This window comes from Lonchura striata, chromosome 10 (assembly GCF_050655825.1).
Source record: "Lonchura striata isolate lonStrDom1 chromosome 10, ASM5065582v1, whole genome shotgun sequence".
Lineage (NCBI taxonomy): Eukaryota > Metazoa > Chordata > Aves > Passeriformes > Estrildidae > Lonchura > Lonchura striata.
The window spans coordinates 4,617,047-4,637,265 of NC_140712.1; the positions used below are offsets into that span (position 1 = coordinate 4,617,047).

At 40.0% G+C, this 20,219-nt stretch overlaps 2 protein-coding genes across 8 annotated transcripts in view; one reads left to right on the plus strand and one right to left on the minus strand.

Annotated features, from left to right (window-relative positions):
- CIB2 (calcium and integrin binding family member 2) overlaps positions 1-5,761 on the minus strand; it is a 47,813-nt gene extending 42,052 nt beyond the window's left edge. The window contains exons 1-2 of one of the 6 annotated variants that reach the window (XM_085588444.1): positions 5,651-5,761; positions 4,629-4,851 (exon numbers count right to left, since the gene is read on the minus strand). Coding sequence is in view for 2 of the 6 variants with exons in the window: in XM_085588443.1 (XP_085444569.1) it covers positions 459-509 (51 nt within the window). In the remaining 4 variants the exon portion in view is untranslated. The other 5 variants (XM_085588445.1, XM_085588447.1, XM_085588446.1 and 2 more) reach the window with 5 other exon arrangements.
- A 498-nt stretch (positions 5,762-6,259) lies between these two features.
- IDH3A (isocitrate dehydrogenase (NAD(+)) 3 catalytic subunit alpha) lies at positions 6,260-19,852 on the plus strand. 2 transcript variants are annotated; one of them, XM_021547361.3, is made up of 11 exons: positions 6,260-6,382; positions 8,463-8,525; positions 10,219-10,302; positions 11,469-11,583; positions 12,111-12,298; positions 12,508-12,641; positions 13,230-13,332; positions 13,435-13,499; positions 15,602-15,686; positions 16,177-16,329; positions 18,210-19,852. In XM_021547361.3, the coding sequence occupies exons 1-11, from the start codon at positions 6,356-6,358 to the stop codon at positions 18,291-18,293; spliced, it is 1,101 nt and encodes a 366-aa protein (XP_021403036.1). In that variant the 5' UTR covers positions 6,260-6,355; the 3' UTR covers positions 18,294-19,852. The 2 variants fall into 2 exon arrangements, with proteins under 2 accessions (XP_021403036.1, XP_085444568.1); XM_085588442.1 differs by lacking the exon at positions 6,260-6,382 and adding an exon at positions 7,061-7,093.
- Positions 19,853-20,219: the final 367 nt, after the last annotated feature.

A 20,219-nucleotide genomic window follows, 5' to 3' on the forward strand; every position in this document is an offset into this window, starting at 1 on the left:
TAAGAAACTGCTTTCCAGGAGTGGATACAAGTATAACAATACCTATTCTGGAATTACACTAAGCATGTTTCTCTGACTTATCCTTAGGAAAATTGAATTTAGACAAGATTTTTTTTTTTTTTCCTTTCCACTTTATTGTCAGCAAAAGGCACTGGGGAAAGAAGGTGCTACACTTTTGTCAAGTTCGTCACAATCTTTATTTTGCTTCCTAGTTCAGACACTAAGGATGTGACCCTTCTCCCTCGATACAATGAGGGAATTAAATGAATATAGTCAACAACTCAGTCTTAGAATATTATTACAGCTGCTGGAAGGAACAGTATATACATGCAGGTTACAAAGGAAGTTTTCAATTATATTGGAAAAAAAAACCACTCCCCAAACCAAACAAAAACCCAAATAATAAACATACATAGATTACTCTCTTTCATCCCCTAATGCAAATCAAGATATCTTACCTGGTAGGCATCTAGCTGTTCATCAGTAAATATCGTTTGCTTATTACCCATCTTAAAGGAGGAATTCTTTCTCTCTGCAAATGCATCCCATTAGAAGTAGCTGGATTCCTCTGTATTGTAGGCATTTAGAGCACGTATACTCCGTGAGTGTGCTGAAAAAATCCCAGAGCCTGCATTGAACTGGTATGGATTGCACTTGCCCAGTGAGGAAGGACACAGTCTGGGAAATCTTTGCAAAGGCTTCACTGGAGTGTGCCAGGAAGGAAAGTGTTAAAATCACAGGCAGGTGTCGTGCAAAAACAGGGATAACAATCTGCCCCTTTTCAGACGCTTTTCTAAGAGGCATACGGAGCTTTTATAACCCAAACCCCGAGCAGCCGCTCCCAGCAGAACGCAGCTCACTCTTGCCTCGGGGTCTCACTCGGCGCTCTTCGCGGCACCTCCCGGTTTTGGAGCAGCTCTGCGTCAGCCAGTGGCGCTGGGCAGCGCAGCCGTATTGCCAGGCTCCCCAGCCAGCCTGGGAACAGCGGAGCGCACGGGCATCGCACACGAGAGCCCAGCCTGCTCTGCGACCTGCGCTGCCGGCCCGGGGAGCGCTGCGGGGCGCAGCCTCACGGTGTCCTCACGGCCCCGCTCCCGCACCAGGTGCTGCGGGAACTCCGCAGGAAATACGTGCCAAGCGAGGATGCGAGTTCACCCCCAACGGTAACAAACTGCCGGTTACACCAGTGAACACAAGGACTCCTTCGCACATTAACTAAATTTTAAAAAGTCAGCAAGATTAAAGTAGTTAAACAGACGCCATCCTGCCTCCTTAGGCTCAAGCAAGCACAGCTGGGAAGGAAAAACCTCTACCACAGCCTAAAGCAAAAGCAGAAAGTGCCAGTAAAGGGCTCACTGTGTGTTTTAGTGCACCACAACCCTACTGACCGGAAAGTGAAAAATAAAAGAGCATCTATGAGAAGCAGATAGACAAAATCATATTATCTAACATCTGCAGAAGGATAAGCTGTTACAACAACAGCAGGAAGAAGTCTGAGTGAGAAAGGATAGCAACGGGGAAGAAGGACCCATTATACGTTCACTTTCCATTCAGGCACATTGGAACAGAACAGGGTAAAACTTCCAACTTCCTTATTTGTAGTCTACCAATGGTCATCATTTCCTCCTCAGGATAGCAAGTTTAATAAAAACACTTTGAGAATTATTGTGTGCCTTTCCCTACAGCTTGTAGTGATCCTGGCCTGATAGTAGGCTTGGATAATAGGAGTTCACTTTACTTTGGCATGTAACAACAAACATTTAAAAGTAATAGGAAAAGCAAATATACTGTATACAAAGTAAAAATATCCTATGAAGTGTGTTGGATATATAGTAAAAACATTCTACAAAGTGCTAAACCACAGACTGTTGTAAGAGATGGCTTATTCAAATTATAACATTTGGAAATGCAGGTTTGATTAGCTGCAAACCATCACTGCCCTGAGCTACAAAAATTACAAGGTATATCCCATACAGAAAATAAATGCCTTGGCATGCGAATGTTGGCAATAAAACTTATTAGCAACAAGCAAACATCAGAATTGTAACATCAAAGAAATGCATTCTAGCAATAGAGCATATTGCAGCACAGTTTCAGAATAGGAGGGAAGAAGCTACAGTAGTAAGGAAAATACAAACAGAATGATTTACCATGAAACCAAGACAACAGCAATACCTGTTCAAATATCATACAGTTGTACTGACTGTCACATGGCAAAACTGATCTGTGTTCCCAGCCACTAATGCTTTTTTTTTAACTTTTCCCTGGTATATAGTGGCATTGTTTTCCTATTATGTTCCAAAAAGTTCTCCACAGGTAAGACAGAACATTAAAAATAATTTTTTAAAATCTGCAAAATACAATATTTCATTTTTTTAAATCAAAAAATCAACAATATATAAGGGCCCCTTGAGACTAAGAACTTGCGCATTGTTTTCCTATTATGTTCCAAAAAGTTCTCCACAGGTAAGACAGAACATTAAAAATAATTTTTTAAAATCTGCAAAATACAATATTTCATTTTTTTAAATCAAAAAATCAACAATATATAAGGGCCCCTTGAGACTAAGAACTTGCGCTGTTCTGAAAGTTCATATCTGTCTTCAACTCTGAATGAGCTCCATCGTTGGCTTTAGTGGTTATACCTATAATTAAGTATACGTGCTGATCTGGTGCTACTGAAATAAATGAAAGAGATAACAGCTGCTCTCAATCAGACCAGGCCAATACTCAGGCAAGTGATTTGCATGAAATGCTATTCCATTCACAGCCACCTACCTCAAGCTGCCCATCTATGCAAAATCAGATTAAATATAAATGGCCAAATTACCTCTAATGTAATACAGAAGTTAATTGGCAGCAGGGGTGGATTTGGCTCCATATCTTTTAGTCTTATGATTCTGTATGCTTAACAGCACTTCTATAGTGAAAAGCTGACATCCCATCTCTTCATTTTTTACCTGCTTTTCTATCCCTGGCTGCTTCCCCTATACCCTAGATGACATACACATCAGAAAGTCTCTATCTTTTGAATCAAAATAACAGCAGTAAAATAGCAGCAGAGCTTAATGGAAAGCATTAACTAGGTAGGGTTTACTTGTGGTTACAATGTAGGCCAGAGGATTCAGATATAACTGCTAAGGTTTACACTATACCAGCTAGCTCTTCTCAAGCATATCACAGTGGTAACTACAACTCAATGCACAATTACCTTGCTGTGCTAATTGGGTAAAATTTAAAGATGGTATAATACACAAAGTATTTTTCACTCCTATTTGTTTGTACATGTCAAAGTTCAGATGCTCTTCCAGTCCACTCTTCTGGACTTGTATCTGTTTATCAAAGATTAGCTTATTTGCCAGTTGGGTGTTAAGTAAACTTACTGCCAGCATGCTGCTGCAACAAATCTATAGTTTTCAATGTGCACAGCAAGAACTGACCTTAAGTACTACCAGTACCACCACGTTTCACTGTATTTCAGTTTTTAAAAAACTGCCAAATCAAGAAGTTTTAAGCTATTAGATAACAAACATCTTGCAATAGGTTGCAGATACAGTTTTGCAAGGAGGACAGTATATCCAGAATCGTCTTGCCATTTCAGTGCCCATTGTACCAGAGACAATAGTTAAATAGCCTCTGTTCATCTGCTTTAGAAGTTTAAATCCCAGAGCAGGAAATACACTGTTACTCATGCACCCCAGTGTATTATTGGACAGCAAGATGGGTGTCAGCTGCAATGGCCTCAGCTGACCACAGTTGCAGGAGTTTATTGCCACAGCTCAGGCAGTGGGACAAACCAGGCTGGCATCTCCACACTGCCTTTGGTGCAGGTTTCTCTGCTGTGAAGTGCTGCAAGCCCTGGCTGTCACAGCAGGTGATTGATCTGATTTCTTAGGAGAGGCGAAGTTTAATGGCCTCCAACAGACAGGTCAGAGTATCTCAAGTTGCCTCTGTAAATTATGCAGTGAGAATGTGAAGGTGGTTTAAGTATAAACTCTAACCCCTCACCAAAGGAGACTCAAGCTACTCTGAACAGACCACTTTACCACAAGAGGATCCATACAGAGTTTTATCAATCACGTTCCATATCTGCTGCTTTCACATACTGGTTTGCTACAGCTTTTAATAGGGAAGAAAAGAACCTAAGAAATTTCATGCCCATTACACCAAGTATTCCAAGAATTTCCCTCTCACACAGAAGTTTCATTGCAGAATAACTGTTCTTAAAGAGTTACTTTGTTAGCAAAAACCAGCTTTGATTCAGAGGGGCTGCCTGTACATTTATTCTGGTGTTACCTTGCACAAATCCTTAGGGCCCACTGCTACTGCAGGTGAGAGTAACTGTGATCACTATTTGCAATGGGAGAAGTTCTATCCTCCACTGATGCTGTAAAAATCCCCCCTGAGTTTTTGGGATTTGTTTTATATACTGGAAAGCTATTCAGAATTCTGTTTGCATAAAATAAAGAAAAATAATAACATTCACCTTATACAGCTGCTGTGGAGCTAAAAAAAGAAGTTCCTTAAAGATGCTACCGAGCTACAAAACAATACAATTGCACAAACTATAAATAAAAAATTAATTGTAAATACACAGTTATGAAAACCTAAAATATGGGAAAACTTACAGTTTTTGCTACTGCAGCGGGTTAAAAAATTGCTTTTCCAACACGTGGTAGATGGCAGTATGCTCAGACCACACTAAATTTGTCTGGAAGTGATATCCTGTGAGAGAAGGCTTCATGGGCTTGAGCTCTGTTTGAGGAATGAATATACAGTATGAGAAACATGCAAGACTCACGTCTCTCAAACTAGGAAAAGCTGCTGACTTCACTGAGGACCAGGATCTTTCTAGGAAAGAAAGAAAGAAAATAGAAAGGAAAGCCTTGCGTGAAAATGTGTTGGTTTTATGATCTTATCTAGCTTAAAAATACACTATGCTAGAAAAGGAAGGTTTCTGAGTGCATTTTGTTAAGCCTGATTTATCCATAATAAATAGAAATTAGCTTTTTTTTTTTTTTTTTTAAAGGTGTTTTATACAAGGCATTGTCTTGCCTCAGGGACAATATAGTAATAAAAGTAATGGTTGCCTTAGCAGGCTAAATGTAATATAACCAATTTTCCCATAGGGAGTGACAATACAGTGATCACTAGGGGAAAGGCAGAATCGTTGTCTTCTCACAGGTATTGTTTTCTTAAGCAAAATAACTATTCATGGGCTTATTATTTTTTCATGCAGCCCTTCTCAGAACAGATCCAAACCAGCCACTGTTAATGCCTTATTACTGCAGCATTATTATGGTAACACCCACAAGACATAGACAAATGGGTGTTGAAAATGTGTAGAATTCTCCACAATATCTCCCCTCCGTCCAATTTCCAATCCAAGTGCAACCTAACAATGCAAATACAGTCACAAACACAAGAAAGCAACAGGAATCTGTTCACTTTGTATATAGTTACCAATACTGAGCTAAGTAACTGGAAAGTCTGCTAGTAGTCTACTAACGCTAAAACTGGTACACAATTAGTCTGAGACAAACCTCAAATTTCTATGTTGCCAAGTGTAAGAAAGGTAGGAGAAGTTTATAAAAGGAGTTTATAAAAGCGGCCATTCCCAGAGGTAAGACGTCAAACTTCGACGCCTTACCTCTAGCTCGGTGCTTTACTCTGCAGAAGGCCCCGGCTCTCCCGCCGCCGCAGCGCCGGTGCCGAGCCCGCGCGCCCCGCGCGCCCCGCGAGGCAGCGGCGCGGCCCGGCCGGCGCTGCCGGGGACGGGCACTGCGCCCTCAGGAGCCCTCACGCCCCGCCGCTCCTCCAGCTGACACAGCAGCAGCTTTTAAAATAACGAGACGGGTACCTCAGAAATGAGGGCAAAAAGAAGTCTTACACTGTCCCGATTTCAACAGCTTTGTTTTTAACACTTTAAAGTACATGGGCTTAGGAGGCTTTTTATCTTTTTCAGCAAAATTCTGGCGTCTTTCTTAACAACTACTTTTTCCCATAAACGACCAGCATCCTCCGGCGGCATCAGGCCCTCCGCCCCGCCGCCTCCCTCACCGGGAGCGGGAGCTCCCCGGCAGCACCTCCACCGCGCCGCGGAAGGAGGGCCGCGGAGGGAGGCTCGCACCGCCTCGGGCAGCGGCGGGCGCGGGCGGAGGGGCCGCGGAGAGAGGCCCGGGCAGCGGCGGGCAGCGGCGGGCGCGGGCGGAGGGGCCGCGGGCGCTGCCGCAGCGGCAGTCCCGGGGCGGGGCTTCGCGGGGCGGGCGGGGCCGCCGCTCCCCACGCGCCGGTTCCGGTTTAGCGGCGGGCGCGGAGCTCTCGGGCTTTGGTAGCCGCGGTGCCCGGGCGTGTCATGGCCGCGACCGTGTGGATGCCCACGGTAGGCAGGGGGACGGGCCGGGCCGGACCTGCTCCGCGGCGCCCGGGACGCGCCCCGGAGCTCGGTGGAGCCTGAGGCGCGGCCGCCCGGCCGCAAGGTCGCGGTGCCGCCGGGCCCTGGCAGCGCTCCGAGGGGGAATGGCCGCGGGGCTCGGGCTGAAAGGCGGCCCCGCGGCGCTCGCGGGTCCTCTCCTTCCTCCTGCCCCTTCCCTGGGACGGCGGCGGGAAGGGGCCGTGGGGGCCGTTATTGAGCGGGCTGGGCCGGGCCCTGGAGGCGCCGCGCCGTCCCTCGGAGCGGCCTGCGGAGAGGTCGCGCCGTAGAGGTCACAGCAGCGGCGGGACCACCGCGGCTGCGGGCAGCGCCTGGTACGCGCGTGGCCGGCAGCACAGCCTGAAACGCCATTCCCGCAAAGAGCCTGCGGTACCGGGCACTGCAGAGCCGGCTGGGGACAGCTGCTACCGCGTTCTGGCTGGCGACTTGCTGGCCCCCACTCCTGTCCTCTGGCATTTACAGGTCTGAACCATTCTGAGACGCAGGCCTTACCCTGGGGCTGTCACAGAAATACTGGTTTTTGCCTTGAGTAAATGAAATTTATTTTGTACCTTTAAATAACAGCCTGCTTGAGGCAAAGTTATTGAGGCTGCCCCATTTAACCTATCTGCTAAAGTAGGGAAGAACTGTCAGGAGCTAGTCATGACACGTGACTTTAAGGTCAGAATGGATCAGTTTTCCTTGGGTGGATTCTTTGTTGGTGTTACCGGTGTTGAACTTCAGTATAATGTACTAGGCCCTTGATTTCTGACAAGACAGACTGTGCCCTTTCCAGGGCTACTCTGGAATGTGAATCCTGATTTTATATGCAGGAACTGTACTATGAGAACACTTACCCTGTACAATCAACTTCACATTTTCATTTGATTGCTCTGCCTTCTTCCTCAACCATAGGGCTTGCTTTGGGAAACACTGCTTGCCTGTTGCAGTGACACGTGGGGCTACAAGTAAAAATAAATCTAGCTTAGATTACTTCTCCCCCAGCATTCATTGCAATATGAGAATTATATTATTTCTAGTTGTTTCTAGTTGTTGGTGCCAACATAATTTGTTCCTTTTGCCACACACCATTCTGTCAGTAAAGAAATAACAAATGCAAGTGGGACAGGAGAGGAATACAAATTGTCAAAGTAATTTCTAGCCTGATAGCCTCAGACAGCCTGCATATGTGAGTATGGCAGAATTGAAGTAGTGTAAGCAGTTAGAAGTGTTCTGGCTCTTAAGTCACAGAGGTATCAATAGTCCTAGAAAAACAGTTAAGACTGGGAGGCCGTGATTTTTCTACAGAGTAGGGATTTTGTCCATGGTGCTCAGCTAAGCAAGAGCCTAAGCTTAGATACCATCCCAGTTTTGAAGCTTAATGCCAGTTCAGAATACTCAGAAAACGTAATTCTTTTGACTGTGATGTGTAGACTTGTTGCTATGGTGAATTTTGTCTTCAGTGTGCATTTCAGTTCCACTTTTAAAAAACTATCAGGCATGCAGAAGGCAACAGTACAACACCTATAGGTATAAAAGGTAGAAGAACAAAGTTCACCACAGTTTGAATGGAAGAAGTGACAATAATGTAAAGTAGTTTTGGAACATCACCTAAAATGTGTAAATATACTGTCCACCCAGCTGCTAGCAATGAAGTGTTTGATTTTTCACTTTGTTTTCCGCTTGTCTTTGTCCTTAGCATATGATGTATTTAGTTAGAGTTCCTGCAGCCTTGCTTCCAACATGATGTGTGTGAGGGCTCCAGTTGGGGTACAGGGGACCCCAGGCAGGGCAGGGGCATGGGGCAAAGCGTGTCTGTCCTGGGCTCACCTTGTGCTAAGAATACCCACAAGGCATTGCTGCTCAGAGTGTTCGACTGCAGCTTGGCAAAGCACTGGGTACTCTGGTTTCATTTGAATTTTTACACTAGTTTGAGATAGGAGATTTAAAGCAGCATGACTTTGAAAAGATGATTTGCTGCAATACTGTTAAACTTGTAAAATCCCGTTTGTGCAACAAAATAACATCTTTTTGTTCTGGATTTTTGCAGGTTTCTCGATTGCTAGGTGCTTTCAAAAGCCAAAAAAAGGTGACCAGAAGTTTTGGTAATGCTGTGAGTATAATAGTCCCATTTTTTTCTTTTTAAGAAGTTTCTCAATAGGCAGGTTTGAAAATTTATAAGATCACTGTTGTTATTCTTATGTTCCCAAAAAATAAGGGCCAAACAAGTGAACATACATGCTCTTAATGACGTCCTGGATTTATATCAGTTAATAACTGTCATTGGCAATTGCATATCAATGTGAGAATATAAAAGACTCTAGCAAAAAATAGAAGTAGTGTGGAAAGTTTTCACAAAATACAGACATAAGCCAGTCTTCTGGAATTCATCTGGGAATGAGTAAAAAATATTGTGCAAAGTAGAAAGATTGTTGAGAAGCTTCTGATTTTCTTTCTTTTGCAGACTTCCCTCTAAGCACTAGATTTACTTTACTGCTGCTATTAGAACTCCTTGCATCTAAAATTCTGCCTTTTCAAGGTCCTCTTTAAACTATCTTAGATGTTGTGTGTTTCACTGTAGATATTTTACCTTCTTTTTTATGTATGTGTTTGAAGTGCCCATGGGCATTCTTTTTGGTGAAGGCAGGAGCAGGGCTCAGCACCCTTAAGCAGGACTTAATCTTAAAGAGGAACTGTGGCTTTTCATGATAAGTTTTGTAGAACAGCAGGTACAGCAGTTAGAAAAGAAACTGAAGGGTCACTTATACAATATGAAAATCAGAAGGTGATGCCTCCCTGGTTCTATTGAAAACACAAGACTTTCAGGCTCAGGTGGAGCCCTGCAGTGCTGTCAGACAGCACTATACTACTCTCAAGGCATTTATTTCATAAGTGGCTCAGCAGTAGTGTTCTTTTATCTGAAGCTCTGTTTTTTTGTTGTACACGGTGGATTTCTTTGGCTCAAACGTTAGAAAATCAATCAGTCAATATTTATTGAAATTCTGGCATGTGATTGATTCTGTTGGAGTTTTTCAAATTATGTATGAGAGCTGCCTTTTTTGTAGGTAATAATAAGCCCATAAAAACTGTTGGATCTCTTTAAATAAAACAAAATGAGCTGAAGCACGTACCCTTAGAAGAGTGATCATAATTCATTTTCTTCTTCAAAGAAGAATACATTCTTCCCCTGCTATTTGTTGAGCCTGGGCTGTGTATTTTTTTTACTTGCTTGATGATGATAAAACAAACAAAAGTGAGAGCATTATGAGAGGTAAATAAGTTGGTATTGTTTAAAATGGGTGTGAAATTTTTAGGAGGTCACTTGAGAAGTTTAGCTTGGCATGACCTTTTTTTTTAAGGTGAATCTAGCTGTTCACACACGTAATTATTTCTAGCATGTGTCAGTATCGTGCAGCATGTTGACAATATTGTAGACATATGTGGAACAGAGCCATAACTAGGTAATACAACTTGGCTGTCCAGAAGTCCAGAGGAATACATGCTACGTTTATTAATTTCAAGGAGTACTGAGCAGGAATCTGCCTTTCACATTTAGCCTCTGTTTTGAAGTAGGAAGAGGTAGTAGGTGAATTTTTAAACAATTCTCTCAAAACATTTGCACACTCCCTTGGAAAGCAAGCCAGTCCTCACTTCTGTCCAAGACTGCTGTTCTTCATAGTGAGTATTTGGTAAAGGAAAATTTATTTTGTTTTCCAATAGTTACTTGGTTCCTACAACACATGAAGATGTTTTCTATGTAGAAAACAAACATTCATTTGTTGTACTACTGATATTTCTTTACCTAGGTCCAAACAGTAACTTTAATCCCAGGAGATGGCATAGGACCCGAGATTTCTGCTGCTGTCATGAAGATCTTTGATGCTGCCAAAGTAAGTCATATTTGTCTTGCTATAAGATTTGCAAATTGAACTACAGCAACAAATATTAATTAGGCATATTTTAAAAAGCTTAAAATCTCTTTTAAGAGATTAAATAATATTTAAGCTATTAAAACTTCTTTCCAGTAGAAAGAGTTTGAAGCTTCAGCTGATAAATGACAGGAATGTGATACCAAGGCACACATTGAAACTGTTAGCTGACAGAAGAGTAGAGACTTGAGAGCAAATGCTGTGTTTGATTTCTGGAAAAATGAACTCAATGTCATGTGAAATCACCTTGTTGATGTAGTAATCCTGAGCAACTGACAGAGAATATTCTTTCATTTATTATGACTTCAAGTGCAGGTCAAAAGTGTGTGTGAAAGCACTGGCTCACTTTAGCAATCCAATTGCTGTGCTGCCAAACACATTAACTTCAGTGATATGAAAACTTACTGTATCCAAGAACTGTTCTCTTACCTATCTGAGAAACCACCAGACCTTGTCAAGTTTCCTTTAAAGGAAATACAGCTCTTCAGGCAAGATGCCTGTTAAATTGTTCCACATTAGTAACAACACCCAGGCATATTCCCTTTTTATTACAACTATCCAACGTGGATTTGAAAACATGATGTTTCTTTAATGATGTTGTATCTTTTAATTTGTGTATGATTCATTTGTGTATAGTCATTCCTAATGAAACGAATGGGTGGCAGCCTGTCTCCACTTAGAGTACTGTGGTGAATGCAAATTCGGAAAGCATTGTGAAGCATGTGCAGATTTTCAGTGAGATAACAGATACATATCTGTGTCATACACAATCTTCCAGTCAGTGGGGATGATGCGTCCTCAGTGAATTCAGCTTTAAAATGTTGTCTATTGTATACAAGGAACTCAACAGCTCTAAAACCTTTAAAGAAATAGCACTTACGTATATAACATCTAGGGTGCCATTGTGATATTTATGGTGATTTGCTGCTCACAATATTTCACTTCCACTTACTTAATTACATTTTTCAAAAACGACTTTAGTTCAAACATCTCATGCTTACTTTCACTCACCAGAGAAAATACTATTTAGAAAGGCCTGGACAAAATTCCTTACACACCTTCTTGTGAAAGTTAAAACTCAAAGCAAAGTCATGACACTAAAGTTAACGTAGAGTATGTCTGTTTAGGCACCTATTCAGTGGGAAGAGAGGAATGTTACAGCTATCCAAGGACCAGGAGGGAAGTGGATGATACCCCCAGAAGCCAAAGAATCCATGGATAAAAACAAAATGGGATTAAAAGGTATTTTAGGGGTTAATACACAGATATTAAGTACTGTTATGTTTATCATGAGTTTGATGTAAAGCCAAAGTTCTTCCTCTGTAGCACAATAAAACATGGACAGCCTGTCAGGTAGTTGTCTGTAATCCTGGAACAGTCCTTGCAGGAAAGGTTCATGCAATTTCCAAGCTGTAAGTTTGAAAGTTATTGTAGTTGAAATTGGGTACATAACAACCTTTGGACTCTCTGCAGAAGGCATTTCTAAGATATACAATAGTATGCAATAATTACACTACTAATGGACAGTTTTAATGAATATGTTTTGTAAAATCTGTTCTGTAAAAATGTAAGGCTTGCAGTTTGGCCTTTACCCAACTAATGAATGTGCCTGAGCAGTAGCTGACAGAACAGAGAATTCCCATGGCATTCCAGCATAAGGGTTAAACAGGAATTTGGAGATCCTTTGCAGGAGTCCCACTTTACCTAGAGTTTCAGCACACAGATCCATGGAGGGGTTTATTTTCTCATTCATCCTTTTTTTCCTCTAGGGCCTCTAAAGACCCCAATTGCTGCAGGGCACCCTTCAATGAATCTGCTGCTGCGTAAAACCTTTGACCTTTACGCCAACGTGCGTCCGTGCGTGTCCATCGAGGGCTATAAAACGCCCTACACGGACGTGAACATCGTCACCATCCGCGAGAACACCGAGGGCGAGTACAGTGGCATCGAGCACGTGGTGGGTGCCTCAGCTGCTGCCTTCTGCTGCCTGTTTCAGCACTGCTAACTTTGCCTATCACTGGGGTTCAGTGAGATTTTTTTTTACATTTGGCACCCATAAGAAAGTTCCTCCATTGTGAAATGCATTCTGCCTCACTCAAAATTCTGCTGCTTGGTTCCAAACGGGAAGAATGAACTTGGACTGCTGATGCACTTCCTGTCTTTCAGATTGTTGATGGGGTTGTGCAAAGCATCAAGCTGATCACAGAGGAAGCCAGCAAGCGCATTGCAGAGTTTGCTTTTGAGTATGCCAGAAACAATCAGAGAAGCCACGTGACTGCTGTGCACAAGGCAAATATTATGTATGTTGACATTTCTTTCGAGAAAAACGAAAAGAAAATCCCCAAAAATATAATCATAAATAACTGCTTAAATCTTATTCAAATGTGAAACTTCTGCTGATGGCAGTGGGAGTCAGTGAAATGGGACAAATTCAAGTAAATGCCTCCTAAGAAAAATGGGCAATGCTGATATTGACAGGGCTGAGATAATTGTGTACCAGTGTTCTTATTAGCAAGTTTGTACTAATCATTCCTCTCAAAACTCTTATTTTAAAACTGAGAATGAAAGTATCTGGTGTCTTTTGCAGTTTCCACACCGCTTTATACTGATCTGAGACATAACACATATTATGTGTTATAAACCTAAAACATATTATGTATGACATCACCTTCACAAATTTGTTTAAACCTTCCATAAATGAATATTAGTAATTCTGAGAATTAATGTATGCTGTTTAAGCTACTGATACAGAAATATTTTAGGAGGGATAAATAGTCACAAAACAAGTTTCTGAATTCTAATTAAATCCTTGTTGCAGGCAATTTTCTTTATCTCCAGTAATGCTTCCTTACAATAACTGCAATATTCTCTTGATTGTCTAATTGCAGGAGAATGTCTGATGGGCTTTTCTTGAGAAAATGCAGGGAGGCAGCAGAAAACTGTAAAGATATTAAATTTAATGAAATGTATCTGGATACTGTATGTCTGAATGTGAGTATTTATGTTTTAGTTGTGGTTATTTTTTTTTTTCGTTTTAATTCTTAACCAGAATGAATTAACTTAACCTGAATGAATTCTCAACCTTCCTTCTAGATGGTTCAAGATCCATCTCAATTTGATGTGCTTGTTATGCCAAACTTGTACGGTGACATCCTCAGGTATGGAGATTTCAATTTAAAGTCCCAACATGTAAAATACTGACACTTTCCCAACAGCCATTGAGGGCACATGCAAGCCATATCATCTTATGCACTCAGACTTCTTAACAGACATTAACTGCTTCAATTATTAATATACTAATAGGAGAGGCTATATGATGAGAATGTACTTTTTATTTTAAAAAGTCTGGTTTTGTTTATGGAGGCTATGAATATTGTTCATATGGGACAGAGTGAAATGTCTCAAAATGTGTGAAGAACATAATGGCTTACATTGTAATAGAGAATGAATGCCTGGTTAGATATTAGAGAAAAACTTTATTATCCTCAGCACTAAAACAGATTGTGTAGTGTGACTGTGGGACTATGATGTACAAAGGGAGCTCATACTACATTTAAATCAGTCTCCATAGTCACTGAAGAACTAAATTTGTGGCCTCTTAATATTCTGCCAGCTCTTGGTTTATGTATTACTTTTCCTTACTGTGAAATTAAATTTTTTATTTGAATAACATTAGTACTAGAGGTTCTTTGTGTCTTGAAGGCAAAACCTATCAGCACACATTTTCCATTCTGTAAAATTATTAGGTAGAGTGTAAATTCCATTAAAGACCTGTAAAATGAAGTGTTTTAATCTGAACTATTAAGTGTATTATGTAATACAGTTTCTTCTCACAACTCTAAGGAGAGATTGAGAAAAGTGCTTGAACTGGAATTTTTATTTTCAAGTTTGACTATTCACATGTTAGAATCCATCTCCTGGTTTGGTACAAATACTAAATTTAACGGTAACTTACGTATAAGAAATGGTTCTTAAGCTTCTCTTAAAACATCACTCTCTCTGTGATAAGGCTGTGCACGCTATGAAAAATCAGATACTTACTAATGCCTCTTGTTTTAAGAATTGGTGAAGGTGTGCACAGGGCCCTCACAGCAGCTCTTACTGTGTGAGTATTAGCTAAAAGAGATCATATCAGAGGAGTCTCATCATCAGTACCATTTCAGAGAGTTAATTATCACCCATTTTAAAGTTCTCATAGAAATTCCATTAAAAATTTCATCATTCTAAAACTTTGCAATAAATTTGAGTCTGTTGTTGAAGAGGACACTGTCGCCACTGGGTGAGGTCTCACCTGCTGCTCTAAAAGTATGAACAAAATGCCAAGTAGCTTCCTTAGACTGAATCCATCTGAATAGGCAGAAGACAATCTCTTCTCTTTAAGCATTAAATATTTAGAGTGACAAATGCAGACTGTAGTCAGTTTTTCCCCAGACCTTTTGTAACTTAAAGTGGTTTATTTTAGCTTAAAATATTAAGCTAAAATAATGACTGCAAAGTCATCCAAATTTTTCTCCTTGTTAGTTCTAAGCTAAGGACTAACTTAGTTTAGTATGAGCCAAGTTTGTAGGCAGTAATTATGTGTGGATGTGAAAATAACGGAGTTTTAAGAGCTTTGTTAATCAGTGTGTTCAGCTTGTATGATGACAATATTGTCATTCCCCATGTTAATTTTGGTGGAAACCAATGCTTATATCTGATGATCTGCTAATGTCAGACTTGTGACCTGCAGGCTGTTGACTAAAAAGGGGAAAAGCTAGTCTGGTGTCACTTGGAAAATGTTCCTTAAGCTGCACACAGTACACTACAAAACAACCAGTAACTCACCTACCTGAGCAAAATTCCTCCACATTTTTTAGAAGGAATTTACATATGAAAAGTAGTTCTGGGCCCCTACAGAGGAAGTAAGATTTTTGTATAATTACAGGGAACTGTATATAACAATTAGTTTTTGAGACTTCTACACATATGCTGTGCTGCTAGTACTTCTTGTTGTGCCTGTGTCTTTATGAGCTTTAGTATAGTATTTGGAATTTCCTTTTAATTTTCCTTTATTACAATATCTTCTGCTAAGTTCTAAGACTTTTCCAATGACTAACAGCATCTGTTCTTTTTCTATATTAATCTCAAACTGTACAGGTGTATAAATTAAATTATAGTTGCAGTTGATTGATGAACCAAAATATTTTAATACCTTGCAGAGAAGATACTGTATATGGAAAAACTCATGGATTGTTTAATTTGTTGGTTGGGTTTTTTTCAGTGACTTGTGTGCTGGACTCATTGGGGGTCTTGGAGTAACACCCAGTGGAAACATTGGTGCCAACGGCGTGGCCATTTTTGAATCAGTAAGTCTTGTTACACACAAAGACAGATCAGTAATAACTTTGTCTCAACTTGAGAATCTAAACTTCTCCATGCCATACAATGTGGTTGACATTTAGCTAAAAAATATCTTCATAGAACTCTTTTATACTGTGAAGATACTCAAGCTTTACCCTGAGAGATTGGTTAAAGTAAATATGCCATGTAGGTTTTTTTGCACATCCTTTTTTTGACCAATACTTTTATTTTCCAACTTTTTTGTATGATAAATACACTCTATGAAGTAGAACTTGATGGGCTCAACTTAAAGGTATTAGATGACTTAGTTTTCCCTTTCTGATGTCTTTGAGTGGAATTGTTTTGGTCCTTAGTATCTCCTTTCCACTGACTGTATCACAGCAAAATTAGCCCTGTTTTAACATGAAGACCTGTGGCTCAGGTTGCTTGCACAATTCCCTAGGACATTTTAATCAGCCCTAATGACATAACAGATAGGCTTACTCTCATTTCTAGGTTCATGGAACAGCACCAGACATTGCAGGAAAAGACATGGCAAATCCGACTGCCCTCCTTCTGAGTGCTGTGATGATGCTGCGCCACATGGGAATGCACAAATATGCGACAAAGATTGAGTCAGCTTGCTTCGATACAATTAAAGATGGAAAGGTAACATGAGGGTGTGCAAATAAATGCACTGAATTAAAATCATATCATATCAAAGCAAAAATTAATGTGGAAGATTCATACCAGAGTGGGGGATGGCCTGCTGAGCTGGCCTGTTGCATGAGCAGTGCCACTGTCCTTCTCTGACAGTAATTATATTATCTTTGGTGACATTAAATATGCCTTGCAGTAATAAGGGGAGAGACTGTAGCATTCCTTTTGTCTCAGCAATGCTCATCTTACATATCCACAGCTTTATGAACTGCAGAATAGGAAACTGGATGGCTGTTTTTCAAGAAGTGGATCAGAGTTTTAAGTAACTCTTAGCATTTCATTTATGAAATTCATGAAACCTACAAAGGACATACAATGAAATATTGAAAAAAGTGAAGGACACTCATTTGCCTTTCACAGGCTTCATCATCCACTTTGTTTATAGCATTTCAGTTCTGACTGTAAAACTTCTGTTTCTGTTTTTTCAGCTTAATTATTTTTCTTTTTTCATTCTTACTGCTTTCACTCGTTTTTGACTACAAAAGAACAATTTTTATCCAGTATTATCTTTTTTCTCTGAAGATTGCATATGTTTCTCTTTGGAAGAGAGTGTCTTCAGATTAATGACTCAAATGGGATATTGGGAGCAAGAGGGGGCTTGTGCTCTGCAACCTGACAAATTTGTGGTCTTACCATTATTGGTTCACTCTTCCACATTGATGTCCATCTCTTGAAAACATAGTTGGAAAGATTTTGAAGATTGCTCTTAAAGAGGATTAGCTAGTCATGCTGGTTCATTTATTTTAGGCAGCACCATGAGAAGCTGCTATGTAATTAAAAGTAACAAGAATGCTGAAACCAAAAGTTGTCATCATTTTGTGAGTTTGCAGCTATCTTGCTGTATGTAGGAGCCAGTTAAAAAAAAATCTAAACTTACAACTGAATAAAGAGGTGCTCCCGCAAAGTTCCCATTTATTGCTCTGGAAATTATATCCTCCATCTGCAGATCACTGATTCCATGGAAGATAACAGTGCAAGTTTTTTGACATGGCTACTTACAATGTTACGATTATATACTTACAATGGAGAGTCTTTTTAATTCAAAAGCCCAGGCAATTTAAATTACAAGATCCTAAATAGCAACCATGATTGCTTGTTTTGCTTCTTCTTCCTCTTTTTTCCTCAACAGTTAATTAAGATCTGTGTGTATGGAAGGGAAACTTAAAAATTTTAATTACCTCTAGCTAGGTTGGACAAGCAATGGTTGGGCAAAAAAGTTGCCCACTTTTTTATTTTTATTTTACTAGCTTCATGATGCCAGACAGGAGTTGTACTTGATGAAAGAGATTTTGAGCTCTACATTTCCTCTGTCTTAAATAAATGAAGCAAATTTTGAGAATTGTTAACATGCAGCATTAAGAGTTACATGTGGTTGTTCTGCATGGGTTTTGTTAAAAAAAAAGACCCAGTATTTCTGAATTACTCTCAATTAGTTGTCCTTGTGCTAAGCCTTCATATATGAATTTTACTTCCAAAGGACAAACTTCTTACTGAAGATGTAAATACTTAATCATTAATTACACCATTAAAGCACTTTGTAGAGCTTTGACCACACACACTTTATTCCTGTAGTTAGGATAAAATCATGTTAAATTCACCTTCAAATCTGATAACATTATAAGTATTTCATGTATACTCAGGTTTTCTCTCCCTGCACAGTCCTTATTGATGAAGTCTCTATGGGATGCAGAACTCAAACTTGATGTATTCCTGCTCGTCTTATTTACCATCTGTAGACAACATATCATGAGAACATCCAGAATTGTTCAGAGAGAAGACTGGCCCTGTAATACATTTCAGTAACATTATTTTTTCGTTCTTTCTTTCAGATCTTGACAAAAGATTTGGGAGGCAATGCCAAGTGTTCGGAATTCACAGAGGAGATCTGCCGCCGAGTACGGGACAAAGACTAAACCTCCTTCTCCTCCTGCTGAGGACTCTGGAAGGACATGTCACAGAGTACAATATATGTAACCTGATATCCACATGCATAGAGTTTGCTTATGTCTTGAGAGCAAACTTTTTAGCTGAGGCCTCTCCATTAATAAATCTAGTCCAAATGGCTACAAATGATGCTTGTGCCTGCTTTCAGTGGACTTTTTCAAGTGCTTTGTTTTATTTATTTTTTTCTACCTGGTGAACATTTTTATGTAAGTGAATTCCTTTACTGGCACTGTAACTGTCTAATAATTTTTCATTTCAATTAGAGGGTTTTACTTTCCACATAGAAAAATTAAAACCAGTACAAACAAACCAGTAACAGATTAGTGAAATATAAGTGCACCTTAATGTTTAAACCTACTTTATTGATCTTATTGAAATTAAAAAGATAGGTTTTCAGCCTAGGAGTAGCACAAGATGATCTTCATGCACAGAAACGGGTATAAAGTATCTTAAAATAGTAATTTTGTGTTGGAAGCAACAAGAAACCCACCTTAATACTCTGGTGATTCATGAAATATAGCCCTGTCCACAAAAGGCATGAATTAAGATATACAAACTTCTAGAGATTTAATCTATTTCTGTATTTTAAAAAACCTACAGCCATTAACAAGGGCTGAAAATTAGTGCTGAAGTAAAGTTATTTTTCAAATCTACATACCAAAATAATTCTTACAAGTTTTCCTCTCTGAAGCACACTTTACAATAGAGTTCTAATGAGGGCAAATGATACAAAATTACTTCCACCATATATTGTGAGGGGAAAATATTAACTGCAGATTTACACTAAATATTTCTTTACTTTGGCTAGAATGCTTTTTGTGTTGTTTCTGCACAGTCTGTTCAGAGTGTCTTGCTGTATTGACTAGTAATTTCATTCTAGAAACTGAATGTAAGAGACAAGTCCTAAATGGATTAAGGCAGATCAGTGGTTTGGCTCTGGTGCCTATATTCCAGAAATACATTTCATCCCTATTCAAGGGGATCTGAATCTATTTTTAACTTGCTTACTAAGCTTAATGGGTGCAAAAGCGACTTGTTGCCCTCCCTTCCCCTCCCCATCAGATGCTGATTGTCACTCCAGTCGTTCTGATCTGTAACTATCAAGGTATTGCTTCCATTCCTGCACCTGACAAGAAAATACATATTTTCAAACTCGTTAGTATAGCACAGGATTATCCCTCCTGCCAGAAACAGGCTTCTTACAGCTTTGTTCTATTCATAGACAGAAACTAAGTGGAGTAATACCTATTACAACTGTTTAGAGCTGGTTGTGTCAGCAGTAAAACAACTTCGGAGTAACAACTTCTCATGTCACTCTCTAAAGTAAGCATCCCAGCTTTTTTATACAGTCTTACAACATGCTGGAGGAGATTTATTCCTCCCACATTCTGCTTTTTGTGAATAGTGCAACCTTCCTTTCTGTGTTTTCCTAGCTGCTGCTTCTTTGTTTCCTTAAGGTTAATATTGTTAAAGAAATTCTGAATTACCATTGCGCACAAAATGGGGAAGAATAAACTTTTCAAAGTCCTATCGCTCGTTTTGTTTTTATAATCCTAGGCTGCTGCTTTGTCTTATATACTGAGCTGATTGTTGGTACTTGCAACAAATCTTAGCTCTGTAAGATGTGTGAGATTGGTAATGGAACTTTTATAGAAACCTTATCCTGTTCTGTATCATTTCTTTGTCTCAATAACAGGCTGTGGCCTGCCTTGCCTGTGTGAGCTACTAGAGCTGTCTGCCAGAGATCACTTACAGCACACCCTTTACACAACTTTGTGCCAAGCATTTCCTTCTCATAATATGATTTATTTTGCATATGGGTAAGAAGAAACACAGTCCACATTTGTCAGAATTAGTGCAATGTGAAACATGCAGATACACTGCTCAAAGAAAAG